Source organism: Myotis nattereri (genome assembly GCF_964212035.1).
Source record: "Myotis nattereri genome assembly, chromosome: 15".
NCBI classification, from domain to species: Eukaryota; Metazoa; Chordata; class Mammalia; order Chiroptera; family Vespertilionidae; genus Myotis; species Myotis nattereri.
In genome coordinates this window covers 47904979-47932416 of record NC_138090.1, presented here as the reverse complement: position 1 = coordinate 47932416, position 27438 = coordinate 47904979, and the positions used below count along the sequence as shown (strand labels likewise).

The 27438-nt window shown below is 55.5% G+C and overlaps 1 protein-coding gene across 1 annotated transcript; it reads right to left on the bottom strand.

Annotated features, from left to right (window-relative positions):
* Window positions 1-243: 243 nt before the first annotated feature.
* Window positions 244-27438, bottom strand: DHX34 (DExH-box helicase 34). The gene is made up of 17 exons (XM_081107573.1): window positions 27345-27438; window positions 23389-24371; window positions 20620-20931; window positions 17647-17901; window positions 15463-15565; window positions 13872-14089; window positions 10556-10730; window positions 8397-8590; window positions 7664-7765; window positions 6798-7037; window positions 6498-6671; window positions 6040-6157; window positions 5060-5166; window positions 1744-2037; window positions 1324-1500; window positions 994-1132; window positions 244-530 (listed from the first exon to the last, which is right to left on the bottom strand). Exons 2-17 carry the CDS (start codon window positions 24091-24093, stop codon window positions 397-399), a joined length of 3447 nt encoding a protein of 1148 aa, XP_080963699.1. The 5' UTR covers window positions 24094-24371; window positions 27345-27438; the 3' UTR covers window positions 244-396.

Sequence of the window (27438 nt, the reverse complement as noted above, 5' to 3'; positions counted from 1 at the left end):
TGCAGCCTGCGGTCCGTGAGCACGGACACCCCTCCCGGCGGCTCTCGAAGTGCACATGTGGATGGGCCCATGCAGCGTCTCCCTGAGCACAGACAGGCGACAGCGGGGCCAGGGACACGGAGATCCTGTCCCGGGACCTGGAGTCCCTGCTCGGCCATATCTACCCCAGGACCCCAGGGCCAGCACGAGAGCAAGACTACGGGAGGACCCGCAGGGGGCGCTGCACCACTGGGTGACGGGGGTAGGCTTAAAGGTCGGGCTCAGCGTGTCAGACTTTATTCATACCCCTCCCCACTGTGTGTGTGGGGAGCGGGGCGTCCAGACTGGAGTCCTGAGCGCAGGATGGGGGTTCGGGTGGAGTCCGCGGCCCTGCCCTGGCTCCCGGCCCGGCTGGGCTCACACATGCTGCCTGCGGTGCCGCAGCACCTCCGTGGGCGTGAACAGAAAGTCCCTCTGACAGGCCTCGCAGTGGTAAGGCGTCTGCAGAGCAGATGTCTTCTGCTGGGGCTCGGGGGCGGCTTCCTCAGCCCCTGAGAGAGAGGAGAAGGGAGGCTGAGGGGGTGCTCCGCAGCAAGCTCTCACCCACCCAAACCCCGGGCACCGAGGGGAGGCTGGGGCTGTCTCCTCCAGGAAGCCCTCCTTGATTTACACATGTGCACAGACTGAGAGAGCCCTGGGGTGGTCCGTGCACTGCAGCAGCAGCTCGGGTCTGCCTGCTACAGCATCCCTGGCTAACAACAGAGCGGATGCAGCTGTGGTAGCGACAGCTGTGGGACGGAAAAGAACAAGAGACACAGCCACAGAGAGACAGAGGCAGACGGAAAGAAATGAGAAAGTGGCGGCCCTCCAGGCCTTCCCAACCTGGGCTCCAGGGTCTCTGTGACCAAAACCAGAGGGTTGAGGATGTCAGTCCTGTGTCCAGAGAAGGCTCAGATACACAGGAAACAACCCTGGGACGGACAGATGCCCCGCCCCCCACGGCCACGGCCTTACCTGGAGGGCCGGCCGGTGGGGCCTGGGGGCAGGTGTTCTCGTGGGCGATGCGCTCCAGGGGCGTGAGAGGCATGTGCAAGCCGCAGTGGGGGCAGGTCCAGAAGGTGCGGAGACAGTCGCTGTACAGATCTGTGTCACTCTGCAGGAGGCACGCTGTGTCAGGGCCTTGCCCCCGCCCCCAACAGCCAGTCTAGGTCCCTCCTCAGAGCCCCCCGGGGGGCAGGCCCCATTCTGCAACTACCCCTGGACTAGAGTGAAATGTGGTGGGGGGCTCCCTAAAATCCCACGTTCGGGGGCAGGTGGGTGAGGGGCCAGGGGGCCCAGGCTCACCGTGAGACAGTTGTAGGTGAGGAAGTCAGTGACTGCGTAGCCCCCTTTGATGGGGTGGGGGGACAGGGGAGAGCTGCCAAAGAGGCCGGGGAGACTGGGGGCAGTGGTGATGGTCTGGGGTCCCACGTAGAGGTTCTGGGCTTCAAGCCCCGTGAGCCGCCGGAGAGTGTAGGGAACCTGCGGGAAGAGACAGGAGAGAGTGGGCCACTCCGCACCTCGCTTCCCACAGCCGCAGCCGGGGGACCAGAGCAGAATCAGGGCTACGGCTAACAGTGCGGCCTCTGGAGCCAGGCCCGGGGTCAGATCCTGGCTCCAGCCCTTACCAGGTGTGACCCTGGGCTTGTCATCACCGCCCTGGAAGCTGTGGTGGACGGGGCACCCCTGGCCGAGGCACCCCTGGCCGAGGGTGGCGGCGGGTACCTTGGCTGCTGTGAACTGCAGCAGCTCCCTGCTCAGGGCCACCACCTCCTGGCGGTTGACTGGAGGCTCCTCCTCCTCCTCCTCTTCCTCTTCTTTCGCCGGCTGCCCCCGACGTGCCTGATGGGCCAGCTGCCGGTCCAAGGCACTTTCCCAGCGGGCACGGAGCCTCAGGGAGGCTGCCAGGAGCTGGACTGCACTTTCACTGTCTGCAAGCTGGAGCTCCAGCCAGCCATCAGCCACCAGGCGGGAGCAGTCACCATTGGTGTCCAGGGACCGACTGAACAGCAGGAGGGACTGGAAGAGACGGGGCAGAAAACAGGCAGTGGGTGAGGGGCCCCCACACGCTGGGTTCCGGCCCAGACATTCATTCATTCATCCACCTGTCCATCCATGTATCTGTCCATCCATCTACCTGTCCATCTATCTACCTGTCCATCCATCGACCTGTCCTTCTATCCATCTGTCCATCCATCTACCTGTCCTTCTAGCCACCTGTCTATCCATCTACCTGTCCATACATCAACCTGTCCTTCTATCCATCTGTCCATCCATCCACCTGTCCTTCTAGCCACCTGTCTATCCATCTACCTGTCCTTCTATCCAACTGTCTATCCATCTACCTGTCCTTCTATCCAACTGTCTATCCATCTACCTGTCCATACATCAACCTGTCCATCTATCTACCTGTCCATCCATCCACTTGTCCTTCTATCCACCTGTCCATCCATCTACCTGTCCATCCAATGTACCGATCAGTTCCCCAACCCATCCACCTGTCCAACCAATTACCATCCATCCATCCATCCACTCCTGCCAACATTTACTACACGCCTACTCTGTGCCAGGCACTCTTCCAGGTGCTAGAGATACGACTGTGAACAAGAAGACCAAGTCCCTGCCCCATGGAGCGGACATGCCACTTGGAGAGACGGATGAATAAAGAGCAGAGTGAAAGAGTGTGCTCTAGAGGAGGGTAGCCATTACTCAAGGTGGGGCAGACAGCTGAGGGGACAGCCACATCTTCACAGGTGGGGTTACATGCAAGTCAACCCTCCTCAAGTGGTGTCCCTAACGCTCTATACACATTTTGCCCTCAAATATACAAATAAATAGTAGATGCTAATTAATGGAATGCATGCTGAAGTGCTTAAAGGTGAAGGGCACTGATGTCAGCAACTTACTTTGAAATGCAGCAAAAATTGAAAAGAAAACTCACCTACTGAAATGGTGAGGACAGGTGTGTCATCAAGCAAAAGACCAATGTCCTTTGGCCGCAGCCGGAGTGGCTCAGGGATAGAGCATCGGCCTGTGGACCGAAGGGTCCTGGGTTTGATTTCGGCCAAGGGCACGTACCTGGGTTGCAGGCTCCTCCCTGGCCTGGGCCCTGGTCGGGGCTCGTGCAGGAGGCAACCAACCGATGTGCTTTTTTCACATCCATGTTTCTGTCTTTCCCTCTCTCTTCCTCTCTCCCTAAAAATCAATGGAAAAATATCCTCAGGTGGAGATTAACCAAAAAGACCAACCTCCTTTGAAGAATCTTGGAAACGCGGGTATGAGTGCTCCCCATACTCTTCTTTCAACTCTTTGGTGAGAGAATCACAGGATGTTGGGGAAAATTCTAGGACGTGTGCGGGGAGTGGATGTTGGGCTGGGAGATGGCCAGGAGGGTTCGACATCCATTCTGTCTACCCGCATGTGTGTCTAAAATCCTCCCCCACGAACCCCCTGTGCAGGGGACGGCAGGGAGGCTGCCCTCCAGGCAGCGTCTCCACCGGCAAATCCTTGTTTCCCCCCGGGGCCCGCTGACGGCCATTGCTCTGCCCTGGCCCCGCTCCGCTCTCCCCAGCACTGACAGGGGCGCCTGCCTCATCCTTGACCTTTATTTCTGTTTCTGTTCACCGTCTGCCTCCCCCACTTGCATGTGAGCCCCATGAACACAGGGAGCTTTGTCGCTTCTGATCACAAACACCCCCCAGGACCTACACAAGTAATTAATGCCTGGTGCAAGGTAGGTGCTCAATGAATGAATGAATGAGCACAACTGAGCAGCTCAGAGCTCAATGCAAATCGCAGTAATGCTCTGGCCAGTGTCGTTCAGTGGTTAGAGCATTGCTCACACACTGAAGGGTCATGGGTTCAATTTTCGGTCCAGGGCAAGGACCTGGGTTGTGGGTTCCCTCCCCGCCCCTGGTCTGGGTGCACGTAGGAGGCAACCAGTTGATGTGTCTCTCTCACACTGATGTTTCTCTCTCTCCCCCTTCCTTTCTCCCCTTCACTCTCTGAAAAGCAATGAAAAAATAACCTCAGGTGAGGATTAACAACAACAAAATAAATCATAGCAGCAGCAAAATCTACTGAGTTCGGGGAACCTGAAGGGTTTCTCTCTTCCCAGGACATTCCCTGGGGGCGAAGCGAGGGGGTCCTGGTAATGGGACACCGGCCCTGGCTCACTGAATGGCTTAGGCAAGTGGCAGCCCCCCGACACCCCCAGAGGCCGTCTTCACCCCTATAGTGAGAACACACCAGTCCTAGAACCGCAAGCTGGCATGCAGTGAGCCGCGAGGTGTGGCAGCTACAGGCACAAATACATCTGCAACCTGAGCACATCTTCGGCTTCCACCCATATCCAGCCACCGTCCCCTCCTTCTGCCTCCTTGCTGGGCTCCCTCTTCCAACCGTGTCAGACTGTCCCAGCTCTGCTCCGAACCCTTGCGGGGAGGGGGGCGGGCTCCAGTCTCACCCGCCTCCTGACCTCCTCTCTCTCTGACCTGTCGCTCTGACCTCACCTCTGGCAATGCTTCTCCTCACTAACTGCTCCAGCTGTTTCCTGTGCAAGCCAAGCTTGCGTGTGCCTCAGGACCTTTGCGCTTGCTGCTTGAACACTTCTCCCAGGACTCCCTATGGCTTCTTCCTCTCTCCCGCCCTCCCTTCAGGTCTTTGCTCAATCGTACCGTCTCATTGAGGCCCGTCCAGATCACCTTATTTCCTACTGGAACCTGTCCCGCACCCTCACCCTATCCTGGCCCGATTCCTTTTAACTTCCTGGAACCCTCGTTTAGTGCTGTCCTTTGTCCATTGCTATCTTCCGCCCTCCCCCGCTGGACGTCAGCTCCAGGAGAGCAGGGCCCGGGTCTGGCTTAGTTCACTGCTGTTCCCAGCACCTTCAAGAGCTCCTGACACACAGCAGGCGCTCTACACGAGCGCACAAACGGAGGACAGCAGCCGCCCACCGTCTGCGGCCGATGCCTGCAGCCAGCAGGGGAAGGCGGCTCCTCAGGCCCAAACCCTGTGACGCAGTCGCCACACGGGCACCCACCTGGAGAGCAGGGATGCGGACACAGTTCACCAGGTACGGCTTGTTGGTCTCCAGCAGGGAGACGAAGGTGAGGAGCTGGTGCTTGCTGCTCATCTTGTCCTTATCATCTGAAAGGATCAAGAGGACAGCTCAGGCCCACCCTGCCCACCGCTGTCCCACTCACCCCAACACGCGTCCACCCCCAGGCCTTCCTGTCCCCCAGCCATTTAACCATCCACATGAAGAAGATGCTCGCGTGTGTGTAACGAGAAAATGCCTGTGGCTGAGTTTTAAATACTTTGTCATAATAAATGCGGCTTTGGCTTTTCGGTGACATTGGGAAATATTGTCAGTTTTGTTAGGAGCGAGAACAGCATTGTGGGGATGCTAAAACCGTCATCGTTACCCTAAGTGATCTGATGACTGAAACGTTTCAGATGCTCCAGCAAAAAGGAGAAAAACTAAACGGTCAGAAGTGAGGGTGGCAGACGCTGACAGCGAGTGAGGGTTTGTCCACTTGGGTGACACAGGATGGAAGTTTTCAAAATTAAAAAAAGAAAAGGGAAGCGTGGCCGGGCAGCTCAGTGGGTTAGTGCTGTCCTGATACACGGAGGTTGTGGGTCCCATCCCTGACCAGGGCACACACGAGAGGCGGCCAACGACTGCGTAAATAAGTGGAGCAACAAATCCATGTTTCTCTCTCCTGTCTCTAAAATCAATAAAAAAAATTTAATAAAAATGAAAAATAATGTAACAGGAAAAGGGGCGGGGAGAGCCCCAAGGCAGCACCAAGCCAGGAGCTCACAGCCCGAAGGACAGCTCTCGGGACGGGCTACACACTCAGCCCCTGGGCACCTCCCTGCTGAGGTCCGCCCGCGCCACGGCCCCCCGCCAGGTCTGGCTCCTGGGACCTCCCGGCCTGCATGTCCCCCCTCAGCAGCCCCAGCGAAGGCCGAGTGCGGGGAGGAGCAGGGGGTTCTCTCCCCACTCGGCTCACATACCTCGGCTCCCTTCACCGCCCCCGGCCCCCGGCTCCTGCGTGTGCAGCACCTCGGGGCTGCTGGCGAAGACGCAGGTGGGGTGCAGCACGGTGCCCTGCTTGGCCTGGGTGTGGAAAATCTGGAGGCCAAAGGGAGGCGCCAGGTGACAAGAGGCCCTCGGACGTGCTCTGCCCTCTTCCCGCTGTCCTGCCCGCAACGCTCTTCCTCCACCCTCTTGGCCAGGTTCCCCCTCCCGTCTCAGAAGCCCCCTTCAGGAAGGCCTGCCTGGCCAGGGCCCCTCTATGCTCCTCCAGCCCCGGCTCCCCGCCCCGGCGCCACCACTCTGGGCCAGCTGTCTGGGAACAGTGTGCCGCCCCCACTGGCCTGTAGCCCCACACAGGCAGGGCCAGGGCTGCTGCAGTCAAGGCCACGTGCCAGCACACAGGCAGGGCCGGGAAGCTGTGCTGAGTGAGGCCCACCTGATCCGAGTCCTTGCGGCCGCTGTTGAACGGGTCCGGGATGGCGAGCTGCGGGTAGAGGCCCCGGGCCAGCACCAGCTTGAGCAGGGCCATCTGGTCCCGGGTGAGCGCCTGGGCCGAGCTGGCGGCCGCCTGCAGCTGCTCCAGGTTGTGCCGCAGCTTAAACTTCACATCCTGTGGGAACATCGGGAGGGGGGTCCCACGGGGCTTGTCTGGGACACGTGGACCCAGAGGTTCTGTAGACTGCTGGGGCCGCACCCTGTCCCCTCAGGCCCCCAGGACGGCCCCATGGTGCCCCACCTGGATGTCCACGTGGTCGCTGGCCGCCCGCGAGGCTTTGCCCCGGTCCTCGTCGCTGGAGCGGCCATCCTCCTCCTCCTGCAGCCGCAGGACCTTGCGCCTGCGCCCCCCTCCCTCCTCGTGCTGGCGCTTCAGCTGGTACAGCTCCCGGCGCTCGCGGCGCTGCTGCAGCCGGCTGTAGCTGTCCCCCGGCTTCGCGGCCTGGGCCCCGGCCAGCAGCCCGTGGTCCTCCAATAGCTCCTGGGGACAGATGGGCCCAGTGAGGGACACAGCGCAGGCCGGGGGGGGGCAGGCTCTGGACCGACACATTCAAGAGCGGGGCCTGCCACTCGCCGGCGGGCAGTGTCAGCCTCTGAGCCACACTTTCCTCAGATGGGAACCGGGGACGCTCCCAATGCTGCCCACGAGGCTGCTGGGGCTGAGATGTGCGGGTAAGAACCGCCATCTGCAGGCGCAGGCGCAGGTGCAGATGGCCGCTCCGTGAGAGAGCAGTCGCTGCTGCTGGCTGTTACTTCCCCGGCTGAGGCCCAGAGAGGCCCAGGAGCTTACCCGGGGTCACACTGCTAGCAAATGGCAGAGCTGGGATGTCTGGCCAGCCAGCTCCGCACCCCTGGCCCATGAGGATGCATCACATGACCGCTGACCCTGTGCGCCACCCCCAGGAGCCCTCCTGGATTTCCACCCCCACGCCTGGTCGTCAGCTGGTAGGGGAGGAGGGTGCAGGGTGGGACCCTGACCTCTGTGGTAGAGAAGGAAAGAGGCTGCGTTCCAGAGTGCGCTCAGGTGCCCTCACTCTGTCTCCCCAGCACTCTGGCCTCCTGTCTGCCTGGGCGGGGCTGGCCCCGACCCCTGGTCCTGGGCCTCACCTTGAACTGGCGCCGCAGGTTGGCCATCTCATACAGCCGATGCTCCTCTATGCCCCGGCGGCGGCACCACTTCCGGGAGTTTCTGCTCCGTTCAGATTTCACCTGGTGGAGGTAGATGCCAGGTGTTGGGGCCTGGCCAGCTGGGGGAGGGGCGGGGGGCTAACCTCCCACCCAGACCACCCCAGTATGGGCCTGAACACCAGCCACTGGGAGAGGCAAGGCAGGTGGAGACCTGTCGGCCCTCCATGACACCTGTTTTCTCCCTTCCTCCAGGTCTCAGCCCCACTGCCCCTTCCTCCAGGAAGCCCTCCCAGACCCCACTGAGTCAGACACCCGCCCCAGCCTCTCTCAGCCCCTTGTGCTCCCCACTGCAGCCTAGCCTGGGTGGTCACTGTCTACGGACAGATCTGACCTCCTGCACCGGACTGTGAGCCCCAGGAGGGCAGGGCCAGGTGGTTTTGCTCATCACCGGGTCCCAGGACTGCCCAGCACAGGGCCGAGCCCAGGGGGCGGGCTCAGGGAATGTGTTTTGGGATAAACAGGTGCTACCCTAGGAGTCTGGTTTTAATGGCACTTGAGAAGCCCAGGCTCCCCTCGGGCCTGAGCTCTGCACGTGCTGGTCAGAATGGTGGAGTCCATGGGCTGGGGGTGGGGCATGAGGAGGAGCCACAGCCGCAGGGAGGCCCTGACTCTGTGCCTGACAGTCAGACAGGGGCGTCCCCACCGGCCTCACCTGCACCCAGGTGTTGAAGACATTGAAGAGCGTGAAGGGGTCGCCCAGGTCACTCTCCAGGGGCCGCCGCGCTGCCGCACCTTCCGGGTTGTTCTGGGCGCTGCGGGTGAAGGGCGACTGGACGCTGAGGGCGGCCGCGATGGTGAGCACGGGCTCCGCCAGGTGGAACATGGAGCCCAGGATCAGCATCTTCCCTGGGGGCGGGCGGCGAGCTGAGCCTCCCCCTCCCTCCCTCCCTCCCTCCTCCCCCCGGCTCACAAAGGGCCTCGGGAGCCAGATGGACACACTGTGCTCTCAGTCACATGACCTTGGGCAAGGCCTCAGTTTCCCCACCTGTAGCTGGAGACACGCACTCCTCAGACCTGCGGTGGGGACTGGCTACTGCTCCTTTCTTTCCTCCCGGCCCCCCGCACCTCTCCCCATGGGCCTGGCTTCCGTTTCTTCCCGGGACTCATTTTACGGGACCTGCCACGGCTCTGTCCCCCCCAGAACGCGACCGCCACGCCAGCTGTCCCCGGCCTGCCTGGCACACAGCGGGCGCTGCTGGCTTTTGCACCCATCACGGTGTGAATCTCTCCTGCCATCTTTATTCCATTCAAGGTGGAGGCGGGGAAGATGGAGCGGAGGATAAAGGGAGAGACAGGGAGGAAGCAGGAGCCAGGAGGAGGGAGTGGGAGGGGGGAGGGGGGACAGGGAAGGACAGAGGGAAGGAAGAAAGCGGCAGGAGCAGTATCCCCGTGGCGTTTCCGATGCTCAGGCTGCTCCCGCCCGCCCTGCAGTCACTGCCTGTACGTCACGCATCTGACTCAGCCCACGGTCCCCTGACTGCCTTTCCAGAAAGTTCCTGTTCACATCTAGCCTCCTAAGATAAAGGCGGGCAGGAAAACAAGTCTGTCCCGGGGCCCCTAGCTCCGTCCATCAGCTGGCAGGCCCCTCCATCCCTCTTGCCTCCGTTTCCCCATCTGTGCGAGGGGCTGACAGTGCATCCCCCTGCTGTTCCACCTGCAGGGCTCGCAGTGCCCGACCCGTGACTGAGCCACCACAGCCCAGCACGGTGTCATCTGTCTCTTGCCCGGGGGCCTGGGAAGCCACGTGCCCGCCTGGCCTGGAGTGCCCCAGCTCTGCCCACGGACAGTGATGGGAGCCAGGGACAGGCTTTCTCTGAGCCTCGTCTCCTCGTGGGAAGCGAGTGTCACTCACTCCTGTCCCGTGGGGGTGACGTGCCGATCAACCCAGGCCCTCTCACTGGCCTGTCCCCTTCCCTTGGGCACAGGCCCCACCCCCCCAGGCCTCAGTTTCCCCATCTGTACAACAGGGTGCCCGGGGGCGCCACCCCCTCTATGTGAGAATGAAATGACATGAGGCCCACAAACCCGTCACTGGCACACAGGAAGTGCTCCCACTGGCACACGGCATGCGGAATGTTCCTTTTCTTCCCAGCCCTGTTTCCCTCTAGAGCAGGGGTGGGAAGGTCCGCCCCGAGGGCCGAGGGCCGTAGGAGGCCAAGGCAATAGGGGTGAGTTAATTAAAGGTCTGACCAAGTACAGCAGCTAATTTTAAGCTGATAATTGTGTATGGCCCGCGAATGAGCAAACGATGTTATAAATGTCCAGATGGCCCCTGGCAGAGAAAGGGTCCCCACCCCTGCTCTAAGCAAACAGAAAGAACCCTGTCACAGCCTCAGCAGCTGAGCACCAGGCCTGCAGGGATGGGCTTTAAGGGCTAACACGGCAGAAGGCTGTGCGGAGTGTCTGTGCTGGGGGAACGGTGCCACGGTGGTGGCTGGTGGCGCCCTGCTGGACTGTGCTGTGGGCTGTGGCCCGTCGGTGGACACAGAATGTCTTGAGTCAGGAGAATCGGGCAGAATGAACACAGGGGAGTCAGCGAGCTCCTTGGGAGGGGCAGGGGTGGCGCAAGAATGAGCAAGAGGAAGAGGTTTTGAAACCCTTACCGCCCACCGCAAGGGCAGCCGAGGGCACAGCTGGGGACGGGCTGTGCAGAGAGCCCTGTTTGTTTACTGCTGTATCCCTGGTGCCCAGCACAGTGCCCGCACCGGGGACTTTCGAACGCATGAACAGGGCCTGGAGAGGGAGCAGGCTTGCGAGCAGTGGCCCAACCCACCCAGGGACCTGCGTGGTCACCCCAAGGGGGGTTCTCACCAATCACGACGTCCACAGGCAGCTGGGCCAGCAGGGACCCGATAGGGGTGAGGGCCTCGGAGCTGTCCAGAGCCCCCTGGTCCCGGAGGTAGAGGATGGCCGTTTCCAGGCTGGCTGGTGGGGGGGGCTCGATGAAGGGGAAGGTTCGGGGGTCTCCCACGCTCATGCTCTTCATCTAGAATGAGAACCAAAGCCCCCAGGAATGAGGGACACGTGAGCCACTGTGGAGCACTCAGAGGGCTCAGGGATCACAAACTTGTGATACTTTAACGCCCCAATGTTAAGGCCCACTGCACAGAGGCAGCAGAGGAGGGCCCTTGTCTGTCTGTCTGGCCAGCACCTCTTCTCCCAAACCCGGGACAGGGAGCGAGTAACTGAGGTTTCTCAGCCCCTGGTCATTGCAATTGACTAAGGAATGAGCACATGAACCGAGCTGAGCCAATCAGAATCCTTCCCTGGGACTTTGTAAACTGGTAGCGAGAAATTCAGTATCCTCTGGTTGTGAGGGGCCCGGATAGAAGCTCAGAGACGCTGTGGTTATTCTTCCATTGCCTGGAAATTACCCGACCCACCACAGATGGAGAAATCCTTCATTGTTCCTGACTAGACCTCCCCCCACAATGGGTACACATATCCATAAAATCCCCTTTCCTGCTTACAAGAGTTTGAGTTTCTCTCACTTTCGACCAAAGGATCCCCCTTAACTCAGAGGCCAGAGGGGGCAGAGGGTGGTGGGGAACACACACACCACCAGGCCTGGCATGGCGAGGCGTGCGACTATGAGAGAGCCAGAGGGAAGCTCAGAGAGCCCGGGGGCTCAGCCCGTCTTCCAGGGAGGTGACCTGCTCACCTGGCCCTGATCTGGAGGCCACCTGGTATCTGGCCGTCCACCCAGGAACCAGCTGTCCCACCTTCCTCTCTGTTCACCAAACCCTGATGTTGTCTGAGGGATCACCCAGTACCCACTAAAAGATCTTTAAATTAAAAGCTCTGGGTAGGGGCCGGGGTATGGGTTTTTTTAAAGCTCTCCAGGTGGTTCTGGTGTGTAACTGGGGCTAAGAATCAGTGCTCCGATCCAGTCTGGCAATGCCACACCCCTGGACAATTACAGGTCATAGAGTGGACACACGAGACCCAGTTCTGCCAACAAGATAGACTGGGAAGTTGGCCAAAAGGCTCTGGGAAAGGTTCCTATGGCCTTAAAAATTAGACCCGCAGCCCTGCCGATATGGACCAGTGGTTAGAGCATCGGCCTGTGCACTGGAGGGTCACAAGTTCGATTCCTAGTCAAGGGCATGTACCTGGTTTGCAGTTCTGATCCCCATTCCTGGTCAGGGCACATGTGGGAGGGAAACGATAGATGTCTTTGTCACACTGATATTTTTCTCTCTCTCCCATTCCCACCTCCCTTCCACTCTCTCTAAAAATCAATGGGAAAAATATCCTCACTCCTTGGGTGAGGATTAAAAAAAAACAATTAGACCCACAAACAGGGACAGTTGGCTGCTTCTGTCTCTAGGTGGTAAAGGAGGAGGTGATGCCCACAACTGCCAGCTGGCATTCAAGACGCAAACTTGGAGCCTGACAGAATCATATGGAACCCGGACTCTGCCACTTGTCAGCTGTGTGACCTGGATCAAGTTACTTAACCTCTCTGTGCATTAGAAAAGGATTACTGACCCCACAGAGCTTTTGTGAGGTTCCATACCTAAAACACTCAGGATAGGGCCCAGCCACGGTGCGCACTAGGTAAGTGATGCTTCATCGTCATCGTCATTATCATTATTACTAGGAGAGCTGCTGATAAACTGATGTTGCTAAGACAGAAAAGGCCCGGTCCTTTATGACATTATGGATCCATTTAAATAACCAAGCCTGGAACCTCCCCGTCTCGGGCTTTGTGGCATATGAAACAAGACTTTTTCCTTGTTGTTTAGCCAGTGTTTTTGGGTCCAGAACTCCATGCAGTGGCTCACAACCAGCATTTAAAAAATATTAAACCAAACAAACAATCAGCGTGCGTCCCCTGTAGGAAGGGGCTGGTTGGTGCCACTCATACACATATGGGCCTGGAGCAGACGCCATCCGCTGCTCCCACTTTCCTCTGCCTCTTCTTCCTGAGCTCAGAGACTACATTTCCCAGCCTCCCCTGCAGTGAGGTGTGGCTGGGACCCAGCTCTGGCCAGGGGCAGTGGAAGGGAAGTACTCCACTTGCAGACCTGACCCTTAAAGCCCCAAACCCATCCCATACTCCTTCCCCACTGTATGGCTGACAGATGAAGAGCCCCAAGGAGATGACGGAGCCATGACAGGGAAGGGGCCTGGGCCCCTGAATAAAGGAAACTGCCGCCAACTGAGAGCACAAGTTCTGTTGTGTTGGCCGTTATGGGAGTGGGTCTATTTGTCTAATCTAATCGAAACTAACGACTGAGATATGAGCCATGACATCACATGTATGGAGAAACCCTGGTTTTAAAAGCCATTTTTAAGAATGTATATATATATATATATATATATATATATATATACACACACACACATACACACACACACGTACATATATATATATAGATTGATTTTAGAGAGAGGAAGGGAGAGGAATAGAGAAACAGAAATATCGATGAGAAAGAAACATCCATCAGTCGCCTCCTGCACACCCCCCACTGGGGATTGAGCCCACAACCTGGGCATGGGCCCTCACCAGGAATTGAACCTTGACCTCCTGGTTCATGGGCCAACGCTCAACCACTGAGCCACATTGGCCCAGGTAAAAGCCACTTCTTTTTTGTTGTTGTTAATTTTTTGTTGTTGATAATCCTCACCCAAGGAAACCACTGATTTTTAGAGAGAATGGAAGGAAGGAGGAGGAGGAGGAGGAGAGAGAAACATCGCTGTGAGAGAGACCCATTGATTGATTGGTTGCCTCCAGCACACGCCCTGACCAGGCTGGGGATTGAGCCTGCAGCCCAGGTACGTGCCCTTCACTGGAATCGAACCTGGGACTCTTCACTCTGTGGGCTGATGCTTTATCCACTGATCCGAACTGGCTAGGGCTAAAGCCAGTTCTTGATGGGTTTCCTGTTATAGCTGAAAGAACTCTGAGTGAGTCACGAGGTTCCTCCCATGACTCCATGGCTTTGGGGAACAACTCCCTCCTCAACATGGGATCTGACATTTGAAAGGAACCAGTGCCCCTCAGTGGCCTGGCCGGCCCAGCTCTCCTGGGCCCTGAACACTGGGATTGGTCCTGTCTAAATGCCTCCCGGTTCCTGGCTGGCGAAGCACTCAGGATCCCGACCCGCCCTGCCCGCCTCACCTGCAGGACCAGCGCGTCCAGGGCGACCCTCCGAATCTCCGGCACAGCGTAGGGGGCGAAGGCATCATAGTCGGATTCAGCGTAGAGGCGGAAGCAGACGCCGGGGCCTGTGCGCCCCGCCCGGCCCTTCCGCTGCTCGGCACTGGCCTGGCTGATCCAGAACTCCTGCAGCCGCTGCAGTTTGGCCTGGGGGTCGTAGCTCATCTCCTTCACCTTCCCTTGGGGGGGGGGGCGGGCGCAGGGAGGGATGGGCATCTGTGTGCAGCAGCCACATGGGGCCTGCATACACCTGGTCCTCTCCCCAGCCCTTCATCCACTCGCCCTCACTTACTCCTCTGTTCCATGAACACTGACCCACGGCTCATTCTGGACCCACCTGACATTTGGTTAATGTAATCTGGCATTTCCTCATTCACACATCTTTTCTTTTCTTTTCTATTCTTTCTTTTTTTAAAAAAATATATTTTATTGATTTTTTACAGAAAGGAAGGGAGGGAGATAGAGAGTTAGAAACATCGATGAGAGAGAAGCATCGATCAGTTGCCTCCTGCACACCTCCCACTGGGGATGTGCCTGCAACCAAGGTACATGCCCTTGGCCGCAATCGAACCTGGGACTCTTCAGTCCTCAGGCCGATGCTCTATCCAGTGAGCCAAACCGGCCAGGGCCACACATCTTTTCATTTATTTTTTCAAGCCTTTGTTTACTCAGAGGCTCGAACAGCTGACAAGTGCTGTGAAGAAGCTGCCACGTGGTGGGCACTGTACCTGGCAGCAGGGACACAGCTGTGAACAAAGCGAAGTCCCTGGTCTCACGGCGCTGAACACGCACCAACCATATCTCATCAATTCCAAGGCCGGCCTTTGTTCCTATTGCGCTGTCTCTGATGCATTTTAAAACCACTGGCATGTCTATGTTTAATGGACAGCATTTAAGAATCTTAATGGTACATAAACCTATGGAATGTTTTATCGCTGGCCTCCCAGATTCAACACTGTAAGGTAACGGCTAACATTTACTGAGGGTTCCCTCTGTGCCAGGTACCAAGTGTATCCACTCATTTAATCCGTACAGCCTGAGGGAGGCACTGTCATTACAAAGAACACACAGTGTCAGGGACCCGACCCTGGGCACACAGCCAGCAGGGTCCCCTACCACTCTGCGCTGCTGACTTTCCAGAGAAGTCCACCTGGGAGGGCGGACAAGAAGCAGATCAACGGATGTGAAATGTGATGCCCACACCAGGGAGAAAATAAAGCCCCACAAGGAAAGCAAGGCCGCGGGAGAAGGGGGAGGTCACGCAGACGAAGTGGACAAGCCGGGCCTCTAGGGGAGACAGACACGGGCCGTGGCAGGGGATGGAGTGAGCCCTGTGGGTATTTGGAGAAAGACAGTTCTCAGCAGAGACCATAGTAAGTGCAAGGCCCTGCGGCAGGAGCAAGCTTGGAATGTCTGAGAAAGATTTAGGTGTTGCCACTACTCCACAGCCCTCAAGCTCTGGTCTGGCGGTCTCGGTCCCTCGCGAAAGGCACATCTCCACCTCCCACACTCACTCCCCCCTCCGCCCCTGGGTTGCTGGGGCAGCCCTTACCGGAATCGACTACAAAGCGGATCCCGTCGATGGTGACTGAGGTCTCAGCGATGTTGGTGGAGAGGATGCATTTCCGGACTCCAGGGGGGGCCACGTCAAATACCTGGGGGCGGTAAGTAGGTGACCAGGGGCTAACTCGGCCCTTACCCGTGTGTCCAGGGGCCTCCTGGACACCCCCAGGGTGTCTCACACCCAAATGTCTAACCTGGTCTCGGTGCCTCCCACCAAAGCCTGTCCTCCTCAAGTCTCCACCTCCGAGATGGCTCAGCATTCTGGACCAGGGGCCTGGGCTGTCCTGGCCCTCTCCTCCCTCCCCGTTCCACACACGCCTGGACATCTTCAACATTTCCATTCCCCAGCACCCACGGCCCTGCCCTGATCCAGGCCCCTCCTTCCCCACCAGATGCTGCTCCAGCTTCCTCCTTGGTCTCTGGCCTCCAGACTCATTCCCTCCAGCCCATCCTCCACACGCAGCAGAGGGATCTGCTGAAGCACAAACTGGCACTGGCCCCGCCTTGCTTAGAACCCCCCCATGGCTCCCCAGTGCTCTTGGGACAAAACCCAGGCACCACATTGGGTCCTCAAGGACCCTGGTGGTCGAACCCTGTGTAGCTCTCCAGTCCCACCTCCCCTGACTTTCCCTTCATAGTCTGGACCCCAGCCCTGTAGCTTCCCAGCGGCCCCGTCTTCTTCTCACCCCAGGCCCTTTGCACAGGCCCTTCTCTAGGACCCCAAAGACAGTCAAGCATAGTGGCTTAGAGCGGGGGTCAGCGACTATGGCCTGGAGACCAAATCCAGCCTGCCACCTGTGTCTGTGGATCAAGTTTAATGGCACAGCCTCGCCTGGCCCATCTACAGCTGCGCTTCCCGCTGTAACAGATTCGCTGTGACTGAGAACCCACAAATATGGATTTCCTGGCCCTTTACAAGTTTGCCAACCTCTCGTTAAGAGCATGGACTCTGGTACCAAATTACCCAATGCACAGCCTGGCTCTGCCTCTTACGTGACTTTGCACAGGTACCTGTACCTCTGATTCTATAATCTGTTAAGTGGGAATAACAACAGGACCGGCAGGCAGGGCTGCGGTGAGGACTAAATGAGACAAGCGAACAGGGCCCAGAACTCCTGCCACTCGCAGCAGATGCTCCACACCTGTCGGCTGGACTCTTCTCCCGGCCGGGTCAGTTCTGAAAGCCCCTTCCTCCAGGAAGCCTTTCCTGAATCCACCAAGACTCTGCTCTCAGAGTTCAGGAGGCTCCTCTACCATTTGTAAAACTGTCAATTACTTGTCCATCTCCCCAGCAGACCAACAGCCACGTAAGGGGAATGGCCATGTCTTGGCTCCCACTGTGTCTCAAAGAGCCCCCTCAGCACCAGGGGAGGCACCAAGGAGATGCTCAGGGGTCTTTCTTCAATCAATAAGCAATGCCTGGGCCGATGAGATTATGCAGTCAGCCTCCAGGATGGCCCCAGGGCATCTCACCTTCCCTGTGAACACATACAACTTAACTAACAGGACACTGCCAAAATGACAGCCTGTGACTGCCAAGGCCAGGTCATAGGAGACGCTGTGGCTTCTGTTTAGGTCTCCTGGGGAGAACCAGCCACCATGTTGCAGGGACACTGAAGAGAGGCCCCCAGCCAACAGCCAGCCATGTGAGTGAGGACCGCTAGCCCCAGTCAAGCCTTCGAGTGAGTGTAGCCCCAGCCACCTACAACCTCATGAGAGACCCTGAGCCAGGAACCCCCCAGCTAAGCCACTTCCCAACCCCTGATCTACAGAAACTATGTGAGATAATGAATGTTTATCGTTCCAAGCTGCTAAGTTTGGGGGAAATTTATAACTAATACAGTGGCCCAAAGTGCTCTCTCCCCGCACCCTTCCTTTCCAGCCTGGTGGTCTCTTCACCTTTCCTCACACCCAACTCACAGATTCCCACATCCATACATTTGCTCAAGCCGGTGCCCCTGCCTGGACTGCCTGCCTCATCTCCTACTTCAAGCCCTCCTAGGCCCCCACAGCTAAGCTCCAATGCCTCCCACTTTACCAGGAGTCTCACCCTGGCACCCCCGCCGCCAGATAATGGGAGTAGCCCTGCAGCCCACAGCCCTCCTGGTGCAGTCACCCCCCTCTGCCCCCGGCACACACAGCCAGACCCCACCCTGCCTGGCTGCCGGGATACCTTGTCCTGGTCGGCCACAGAGAGGGCGCTGTGCAGCGGCAGCACCACCCAGCGCTGGGTGTGGCTGGCGTAGGGCTGGGCGGCCTCCAGCACGGCGCTGATCTCCGCCATGCCGCTGAGGAAGACCAGGAGGTCGCCCCGCTCCTCGGGCGGGTACTTGCTGTCGATGGCCTCCAGGACCCTCAGGAAGGGCCGCGGGTCCAGCTTCTCCGACTTGGACACTGACGGCTCGGCCTCGATCGGCTGGTACACAACCTGCGAGGAGACAGCCCCAGGCACGAGCACACGCTGTCACCCCAGCTCAGAGCAAGGGGCGGGGAGACCACACTCACACAGGCAACCTGAGCAGGATGCAGTAAAGCACAAAGTATGAAGGTAACTGGAAGGCCTCTGGGTGCTGACAAGGTTTGATGCTTCTTAATCTGGGTGCTGGCTGCATACAGGTATTTAGTTGGTGAAAATTAATTGAACTATACACATGAGATGTACATTCTTTTACGTCTGGAGTATAACTTTAACAACAAATTTTAAGGGGTACAGCCAGGATGAAAACCCTAGAAATCCCTTCTCAGAAGGAACCCTCACTCTTTTTTTATGGCTGCCTAGAACAAGCATGTCAAACTCACGAGTATTTTTGCAGCCCAGGCAATGTAATAGTATGGAAGAAACGTTTTAAAAATTTCGTAACTTAATTTTTGCAATATCCTGTTATACATAATTATTAATAACGAACTATAACATTCGCTAATGACTGACTACTATAATCATATTGCATTCATTTCCCTTACGCACCTTATGTGCAGGCGCACCATTTCTCTCCACTAATACTAGCAGCGAATATTTTAGCAGCCGATTGCCACGTCATTAGTCTTGCACTGACTTGTTTGGTGTGTGCAACAGGAAATATTTAGCTTTTGGAGAACAAGAAAAATAGGTTTATTTGTGTGACGCTTATTAATTTGTGCAGTTCTTCAGTGTCTGGTAAGTTAATGGTGAAGAAAAAATATTAATTTTTATTAAAATGTTCTATTATTTTATGTTAACGATGACTCATTTATTTCAGTTCTTTGTATTCAGCATGTCTCTATTGAAATAAACCTACGTTTCTATGAAAATTGAAGCTTTTGATTTTTTGCGGCCACATACACTTAAATCTTGTTTATTTGGCCCATGTTAGCCTTTGAGTTTGACATGCTTGGCCTAGATCAGTGGTTCTCAAGTTTCCTAATGCCACGACCCTTTAATACAGTTCCTCATGTTGTGGTGACCCCCAGGGAAAGTTCAAGATAGAAGTTGCTGACTGAGAGTTCAGGACTAAAGAGCTGGGATGCTAAAAAGAATCTCTGGCCCTGGCCGGTTTGGGTCAGTGGATAGAGCGTCGGCCTGCGGACTGAAGGGTCCCGGGTTCGATTCCGGTCAAGGACATGGACCTGGGTTGCGGGCACATCCCCAGTAGGAGGTGTGCAGGAGGCAACTGATCGGTGTTTCTCTCTCATCGATGTTTCTAACTCTCTATCCCTCTCCCTTCCTCTCTGTAAAAAATCAATAAAATATATTTTAAAAAAAAGAAAAAAAAGAATCTCTGGCCCTAGCTCAGTGGATAGAGCATTGGCTTGTGAACTGAAGGGTCCCAGGTTCAATTCCAGTCAAAGGCACATGCCCGGGTTGCAGGCTCAATCCCTCTTCCTTCCTCTCTAAAATAAAAATATATTTTTTTTAAAAAAGAATCTTCGGCTAGCTTGAGTATAGCAATTTTAAGAGGATCTGAAAAAAAGGTTTGCCTCTTGGTTTCAGCTTCTTCAACAATAGTTACACCTCAGGTGGATGGTGAGTGAAATGTGGTGGAGTCAGGCCCACCCCCAGGATTGCTGTGAGAATGGGATGAAATTGGTGTACGAGACCCATGGTGGTTCCCAGAAAGTCTTCCCTGGAACACAGGAGAGAAAGAGAGAGAGATGACATTTGCCAGCCTCCCTTGCAGCTAGGTGTACTTCAGAGATTAGAATGGAAGTAACTACCAGGGCATGTCCAACTTTCACACACGCTGGATTTTCCCTGGACTTTCGCTCCTTTCCTCTTCCCACAACTCTGACCAGACAGACCAGGACACTCCCTAGGACTCTTACCAGGTGTGGAGCTCAACCCCCAGGGGATAGCTGGTAATATCTGGAAACACATTTGGGTATCACACCTGGGAGAGGAGGATGCCATTGGGATCTTTGAATAGAAGCCAACAATACTGCTAATGATGCCACAACACACAGGGCAGCGCCCACAGCTAATAATTATCCAGCACAAAAGGTCAATACTGGGTCTGAGAAACCCGCCCATGAGATGGCAGAGCAACGAGAGAGAAAGAGCCTGGGTCCCTGGATGACCACATGGAACTGAGCTGCCCATCAGCCTGGACCAGCCAGACTGTTATATAAGAAAAATCAACCTCTATGTCATTTGAGCCTTTATATTTTTGGGTCTCCTCTAATAAGCACTTAGCACTCTTCCCAGCACATGAAAATGCTCAGATACGGCAGCTATAAAAGAGACAGAGATAGAGAAAGAGCGAGAGAGAGCGAGAGCGAGAGAGAGAGAGAGAGAGAGAGAGAGAGGAGACAATATCCTTAGCTGGCCGAAACCGGTTTGGCTCAGTGGATAGAGCGTCGGCCTGCGGACTGAAGGATCCCAGGTTCGATTCCGGTCAAGGGCATGTGCCTGGGTTGCGGGCATATCCCCGGTAGGAGATGTGCGGGAGGCGGCTGGTCGATGTTTCTCTCTCATCGATGTTTCTGACTGTCTATCTCTCTCCCTTCCTCTCTGTAAAAAATCAATAAAATATATTTTTTAAAAAAAATTCAAAAAAAAAATATCCTTAGCTGAAGGGAAGGGAAGCAGAGCAGCTGACAGAGAAGGGACGTGTCCAGGTTGGGCCAGAGACCGGGTGGGAGGGTAGAGGATGTCGGGGAGGGGAGCACTGACCGTGATGGGAAAGAGCCTGCCGGGCACCTGCACCACAGGGGCGCTGCCGAAGTAGCTGGAGAAGAGCGAGATGTTGATGGTAGCCGACATGAGGATGACCTTGAGGTCAGGCCGCTTGGGCAGCAGGCGCCGGAGGACGCCCAGGAGGAAGTCGTTGTGGAGGTGGCGCTCATGGACTTCATCCACGATCAGGACCTGGTACTGGGGCAGGCTGGGCTCCCGCTGGATTTGCCGCAGGAGCAGCCCCACGGTCAGGAACACGATCTTGGTCGCCGCCGAACGCGTGCTCTCAAAGCGGATCTGGTAGCCAACCTGGGGTGGGCGGAGGAGGGTGGTCGGGAGGGGACCCTGGGCCTGGGCACCAGCCCCTCAGCCCGCCCTAAGTGAAATCTGAGCAAGTGCCCTCGCCTCGGACTCTGGAGTCCAACAGACTTGGGTTTGAATCCCACCTCTGCCACCTGGGGTCGTTGACTTTGGGCAAGCAGTTCTGTCCCTCAGACACTTAGGTGTTCTCCTGTGAGAATTTTTTTTTAATTCAATTTATTGGGGTGACACTGGTCAACATGAACATACAGGTTCAGGTGTGGGTTTCTATGTTACAAGACCTGTGTATTGCACCATGTGCTCACCTCCAAAGTCACATCTTCTCCTGTCACCAATATTAGGACCCCTTTCTCCTCCCACCCCCTCCTGTGAGAACTGTATGTGCTAATGCACCGAAACATCTAAGACCCCGGGCTATGACACTAATTACTATAATACCAATAATCAGCCTTTCTTCAAGTCCTTACTATGTGCCACCAACTACTATAAATGCTTTATGCCGATCGACTCATTTCATTCTCACGACCACCACAGGGTGTAAGAATTCTTCTTATCCTCACTTCACAGATGGGGAAACAGGACACTCACCCAAGGCCACACAGCCTAAAGGGTGCCTCACATCACACACACACACACACACATCGGTTTCAGGTGAATTATATTTCTAAATGTAAAAGTTGCCGAAACTGGTTTGGCTCAGTGGATGGAGCGTCGGCCTGCGGACTGAAAGGTCCCAGGTTCGATTCCGGTCAAGGGCATGTACCTGGGTTGCGGGCACATCCCCAGTAGGAGGTGTGCAGGAGGCAGCTGGTCGATGTTTCTCTCTCATCGATGTTTCTGACTCTCTATCTCTCTCCCTTCCTCTCTGTAAAAAATCAATAAAATATATTTAATAAATAAATAAATGTAAAAGTTATTAGAAAAAAACAGAATATCTTCATGTCCTTAAAGAAGGCAAAAACCTCTTAAACAGAGCCCAGAGAATGCCAGCCACAGAAAGAAAATGACAGACTGGATTATATTTAAATGAAAAGACACCGTCATCAAAGGACACCATTCAGAAAATAAAAGGCAGCTCACAAAGTAGGAGACAAGATTTGCAACACATAAATCCTACCCCGGACTCTTATCCAGAACTGATAAAGACGTAGCAATCAAGAACAAAAAGACAGGCAACACAGAAGACAAATGGGAGAAAGGCTTGAACAGACACTTCACAAAACAGGCTCTCCAAATGGCCAATAAATACACGAAAAGGTGCTCATGTCCTTGGTCATCAGGGAAATGCAAATTAAAACCCACTATGTTACCCTAACCAGCGTGGCTCCGTAGATAGAGCGTCGGCCTGTGGACTGAAAGGTCCCAGGTTCGATTCCGGTCAAGGGCATGTACCTTGGTTGCAGGCACATCCCCAGTAGGAGGTGTGCAGGAGGCAGCTGATCGATGTTTCTCTCTCATTGATGTTTCTAACTCTCTATTCCTCTCCCTTCCTCTCTGTAAAAAACCAATAAAATATATTAAAAAAAAAAAGAATAAAAAACATAAAGCACACATGTACATACGTCAAAATAACGGAACTTTTTTTTTTTTTTTTTATAAATACTGTAAATGGGAGATGGCGATGTAACCATGAAACAACGTACGTTGAGTCCAACGTAACCAGAGGACTGCCTATATATTCTAACTTCAACAACAACCAATTTTAAGTGGTAGGGCCAGGATTAGAACCCTGGAAATCATTAGTAAGGAAGTGTCCTCATTCTTTTTTTATGGCTACTTAGAAAAAAAAATCGATGAATCTTTAGGACATTTCTAATTTTGTTACTGTTAAAGTGCTACAGAGGCAAACCTCTGAGATATTGCCGGTTCAGTTCCGGGCCACCACAATAAAGTGAGAATTGCAATAAAGCGAACTGTAATCTTTTTGCTGGTGGAGGGACTTGCCTTCAATTTGTCAAAAATGTCACATCTACCCTGGCCTGTGTTTCTCAGTGGTTAGCGTGCTGGCCCAAGCACCGAAGGGTCTCGGGTTCGATTCCCAGTCAAGGGCACATAGCTCGGTTGCAGGTTTACTCCCCACCGCCTGGTCGGGGCAAGTACGGGAGGCAACTAGTCCATGTGTCTTTCTCTCATCAATGTTTATCTCCCCCCACCCCCTTCTCCCTTCCACACGCTTTGAAAATCAATGGAAAAAATATCATGATTCAACCACAACAAAAAGCAACATCTGTGAAGCACAAAGTGAAGCGCAATAAAACAAGGTCTGCCTGTACTGGGTAGTTAGCACCTTCATCCTCTGGACCATATCCAGGCCAATCTGCAGACAAATTTCTAGAAGAATCACTGCTAGGTCAAAGGGTAAGAGCTTCGGTAACCTTAATCGACACGGCCCACATTCCCCGATGTCACATGGGAGAAAGTGGGGTCCTGTCAGCGCCCACTCACCTGTGAGCCATACTGGCTGAGACTCTCAAAGCCGACGCGCTTGGCCAGTGAGATGCAGGCGATCCTCCGGGGCTGGGTGCAGGCCACGTGACTGAAGCCAGCGGCCAGCAGGTACTGGGGCACCTGCGTGGACTTGCCACAGCCGGTGTCACCTGCCACCACCACCACCTGGTGCTCCTTCAGCGTCTTCAGGATGCGGTGCCCGTACTGGGCGATGGGCAGCGCCGCCCGCTCCCGCTGCAGTTTGGCCAGCCTCCCGAACGCCTGCTTCTGGACAAAGTCCAGGTAGTGCAACAGGGCTTGGCGGAACTCGGACACCCTCTCCGGGGGCAGGTGCCTGCCCAGCCTCCGAGAGCCCCGCACGTCAGGGCCAAGGACCGAGAGGTTGATGTGGTAGCGCGGGTCGTAAGCACCAGGTAGGTCGGCCAGCGCTGGGATGCTGTGCTTGGGATGCCCGGGGTCCCTGTCCTCCTTCCTGGTGGCCTTGAGGTGCTGGAACCTCTGTAAGCGTTCAAAGAAGGTCCAGAACTTCTGGCACTCCTCGGAGCCCTGGCGGATGTAGTCCTCGTCGCGGAAGAAGGCATCCTCGAACAGATGCCGGGTCTCTGGACAATTCCAGTCCCATTTCTCGGGAGCCTCCTCCTCACGGGGAGCCCGGTGCCGGTCCCGGTGGTCCCTGTCCTCCCTTCTTCTGGGAGGAGGCATGCTGGACCTAACCACAAAGCCGTCACAAAACTGGCGTGGTTCTGATCACCTGGACCAGACATTCTCCACCATCCCCGACTCCTGCAGAGGCCAGTGCCTGCAGTAAGGAACCACTTTCTCTTCAAAGAGCTAATTTTCCTCCTCGGGGACGGTCCAGGCCTGCTGCAGGCGATGGCAGAGTGAGTGGCCGAAGGGGGTCAAGCTGGTGACGCACAGGGCACCTCAGGACTCTGCAGCAATCTCCGGGATGGACACAAGTTCATGCTGGGTTTTAGGCCCTGAAAGTTTGGGGGAAGAGAACAGAAGATGTTCATTTTTAGAAACGTTTACTGAACGCCTGCTGGATGCAAGCACTGGCCTAGCAAAAGGGACGGTAATGAGTAAGACCACCCTGAGCCCCACACGGTCACATGCAAGCGACCGGCGTGTCACCAAACTCTGACGACCCAGTGATTTATCACCACCCAGGGGTTGTGATAAAGCCGTGAGAGGCGTGGTACAATGAAGACGAAGGCAAGGGTCCCTAACCCTCGGTCTACTGAGCTTGACACCCAGGAGCCCTTTGAATTAAGTGCACAATTTTGCAATTGTTGTTTTATATATGTATTAGAGGCCTGGTGCAGGGAGGGAGGAGGGTGTCCTCAGCCTGGCCTGCACCCTCTGACAATCTGGGACCTCTCGGGGGAGGTAGCAGTGTGCCGAGCGGCAGGCAGCCAGGGAGGAGCCTGAGCTGGGGCCGGGCGCCACACTGCTTGCGCTCATCACCTGGCACAGCCGCTTGGTAGCACTGCATCAGAGTCGGGAGAGGCTCCTGCCACTGCAGCTGTGCTCGCCAGCCGTTAGCCCAGCTTCTGGCTGAGTGACACTCCGGCTGTGGGAGCGCACTGACCACCAGGCAGCAGCTCCTGCATTGAGCGTCTGCCCCCTGGTGGTCAGTGCACATCACAGTGACTGATGGTTCCACTCATCTGGTTGTAAGAGTCGCTTAGGCTTTTATATATATAGTTTTTGCTTGCCTGGAACATCCCTTCCTTCTTTTTCTGATTAACAGTACACACCTGCCTTTGGAGAGCTGCCCTTCCTGGGTTCCACATGTTTCCGATGGCCTTTAAGTCAGAGACCTCATATGGGTTGGGCAATTGACAAAGGCCTGGCCAATCACAATACCCTCCATCCCTTTAACTAGTGATAGGTTTGAGAGGTGGATACATGACCCCAGGAGGGCATATCAGAGCCTTTCTCTGGAATTTATGCTCCGTTACTAGGAAAGATCTCTTTTTTGTTGTTGTTTTGTTAATCCTCACTGGAGGATATTTTTTCCACTGATTTTTTAGAGAGAGTGGGAGGGAGGGAGGGGGAGAAACATTGATGTGAAAAAAACATATCGATCAGTTGCTTCCTGCTCGTGACCCAACTGGGGCCAGGATCGAACCTGCAACCCAGGTGCATACCCTTGACCAGGAATCAGACTCAGGACACTTCCATGTGCAGGCTGACGCTCTAACTATATAGCCACACTGGCCAGGATGAAAAGCTGGCCATTTTATCTACTGTGGCTTGGCAAGGATGATATAAACAGGGAAGTTTGTAATCGCTCTTGAACATACGTCTTTCCTAGATATTTATCCTAGAAGAGCCTGCATGGGGGCGCAATGAGGCAGCCACAGGCATACAACGCAGCTACCACAGGAGAGAAGTGAAAGGAGCTGGGGAGAAGCCTGGCACCATCATTTAGTGCTTGAGGCTGTTTCCACCAACCCTCACTTTGGAGCGACGCAAGGAAGTCTTCAGGGCGGTGGGGCTGGGCTAGAACAGATCAATGGGGGGGGGGGGTGAGGAAGGGGGGCATATGTAATACTTTCAACAATAAAGATTTTAAAAAGAAACTTTTTGCTTACAGTTGGGTTTCGGACTCGGCACAAAAGCCCTAACTCATAAAGAACATACCCTTTGTGTGTGCGACTTACTGGAGGGAAAGCCATCACTCATTCTCAAAGGGGTTTATGACCATAAAAGGGTTCGGAGCCGCTGACAATAAAGGCTTTGGAGTCAGGCGGATCCGGGTTTGAATCTCAGCTTCATCGTGTACAAGGTGTGTGATCCGCGGCAAATCAACTTCTCACGGGTGTTTTCTGCGTCTACAAAACGGGCACAATACCCTTCTCACGCCACGGCAATGTGTTTTAGCCCCTATCCCCGGGCCAGAGAAGCTAAATCCTAACCAGCATTCAAGTCCAGTGTTTTTCCCCAAAAAATGACTAACGTACAGAAAACAGGGAGAAGAACCGGGGGCATTAACCTGGGAAAAAAATCACGCTCCAAAGACCACAACGCGCCTTCATAACGGTATTTAGCGATGCTTTCACCTCCTCTGCCTCCAGCCTCGCAGAGGCCGCGGTGGAACAGAGCACAGACACTCGATCCCGGTGGGTGCAATGTCACTATTTTCCTGAGCCGCAGAGAGAATGAGCATAAGTGGCCGATGAGAAACCCAAATCTAGGGATTCCGGCTCCCTTCACGCCTCTTTTTCAATGTGATTCTCCGCTGGCTTTATTTCTTTTTAAAAATATATATATATTTTCTTGATTTTTTACAGAGAAGAAGGGAGAGGGATAGAGAGTTAGAAACATCGATGAAAGAGAAACATGCATCAGCCGCCTCCTGCACACTCCCTACTGGGGATGAGCCCACAACCCAGGCACGTGCCCTGGACCGGAACGGAACCCGGGACCCTTCAGTCCGCAGGCCGGCGCTCTATCCACTGAGCCACACCGGCCAGGGCCAGGCTTTATTTCTTGACTTTTTGTAAAATGCAGGCTGCCTTCTCAGTTCTGTTTGCTCTCCATCTCCCCGGCGGCACCGTCTCTGCACCTCTCGTTTCCCCGAACCCAGGATCCTCCGTCTCCCGTCTCCCACCGTCTCGCTCCATCCTCATCTCTTGCTTCCTCTCCCGCTCATGTCGGGTCCCCCCATCTCACCGTCCCCGTCTTCCTATACCTACTGGCCTCTCTCCACGACTCAGTCCCTCCTCCCTCCACCTCCCCGCCTCTCGGTCTCTCCCAGCTTTTCGTGCCTCCATTTCTTTCCGTCCCCCAGGTTCTCTCGGGGACGCTCAGGCTCCATCTCCATCCGCGTCTCCCGGGCCCTCGGCCTCCTCCATGACATTTCCTCAGGTCGGGACCTCCCCGACCCCTCAGTTCCCGACTCCCAAATTCCCCACCACCCGGCGCCGCCGCCCCGCCTCCCTCACCTCAACCACCGCCGCGGAAATTTGAACTTCCGGTCTCAGCGCCCCTCACGCGTCCGAAACTGGTCCTGCGCCTGCGCACGCCAACCCCCTCTGC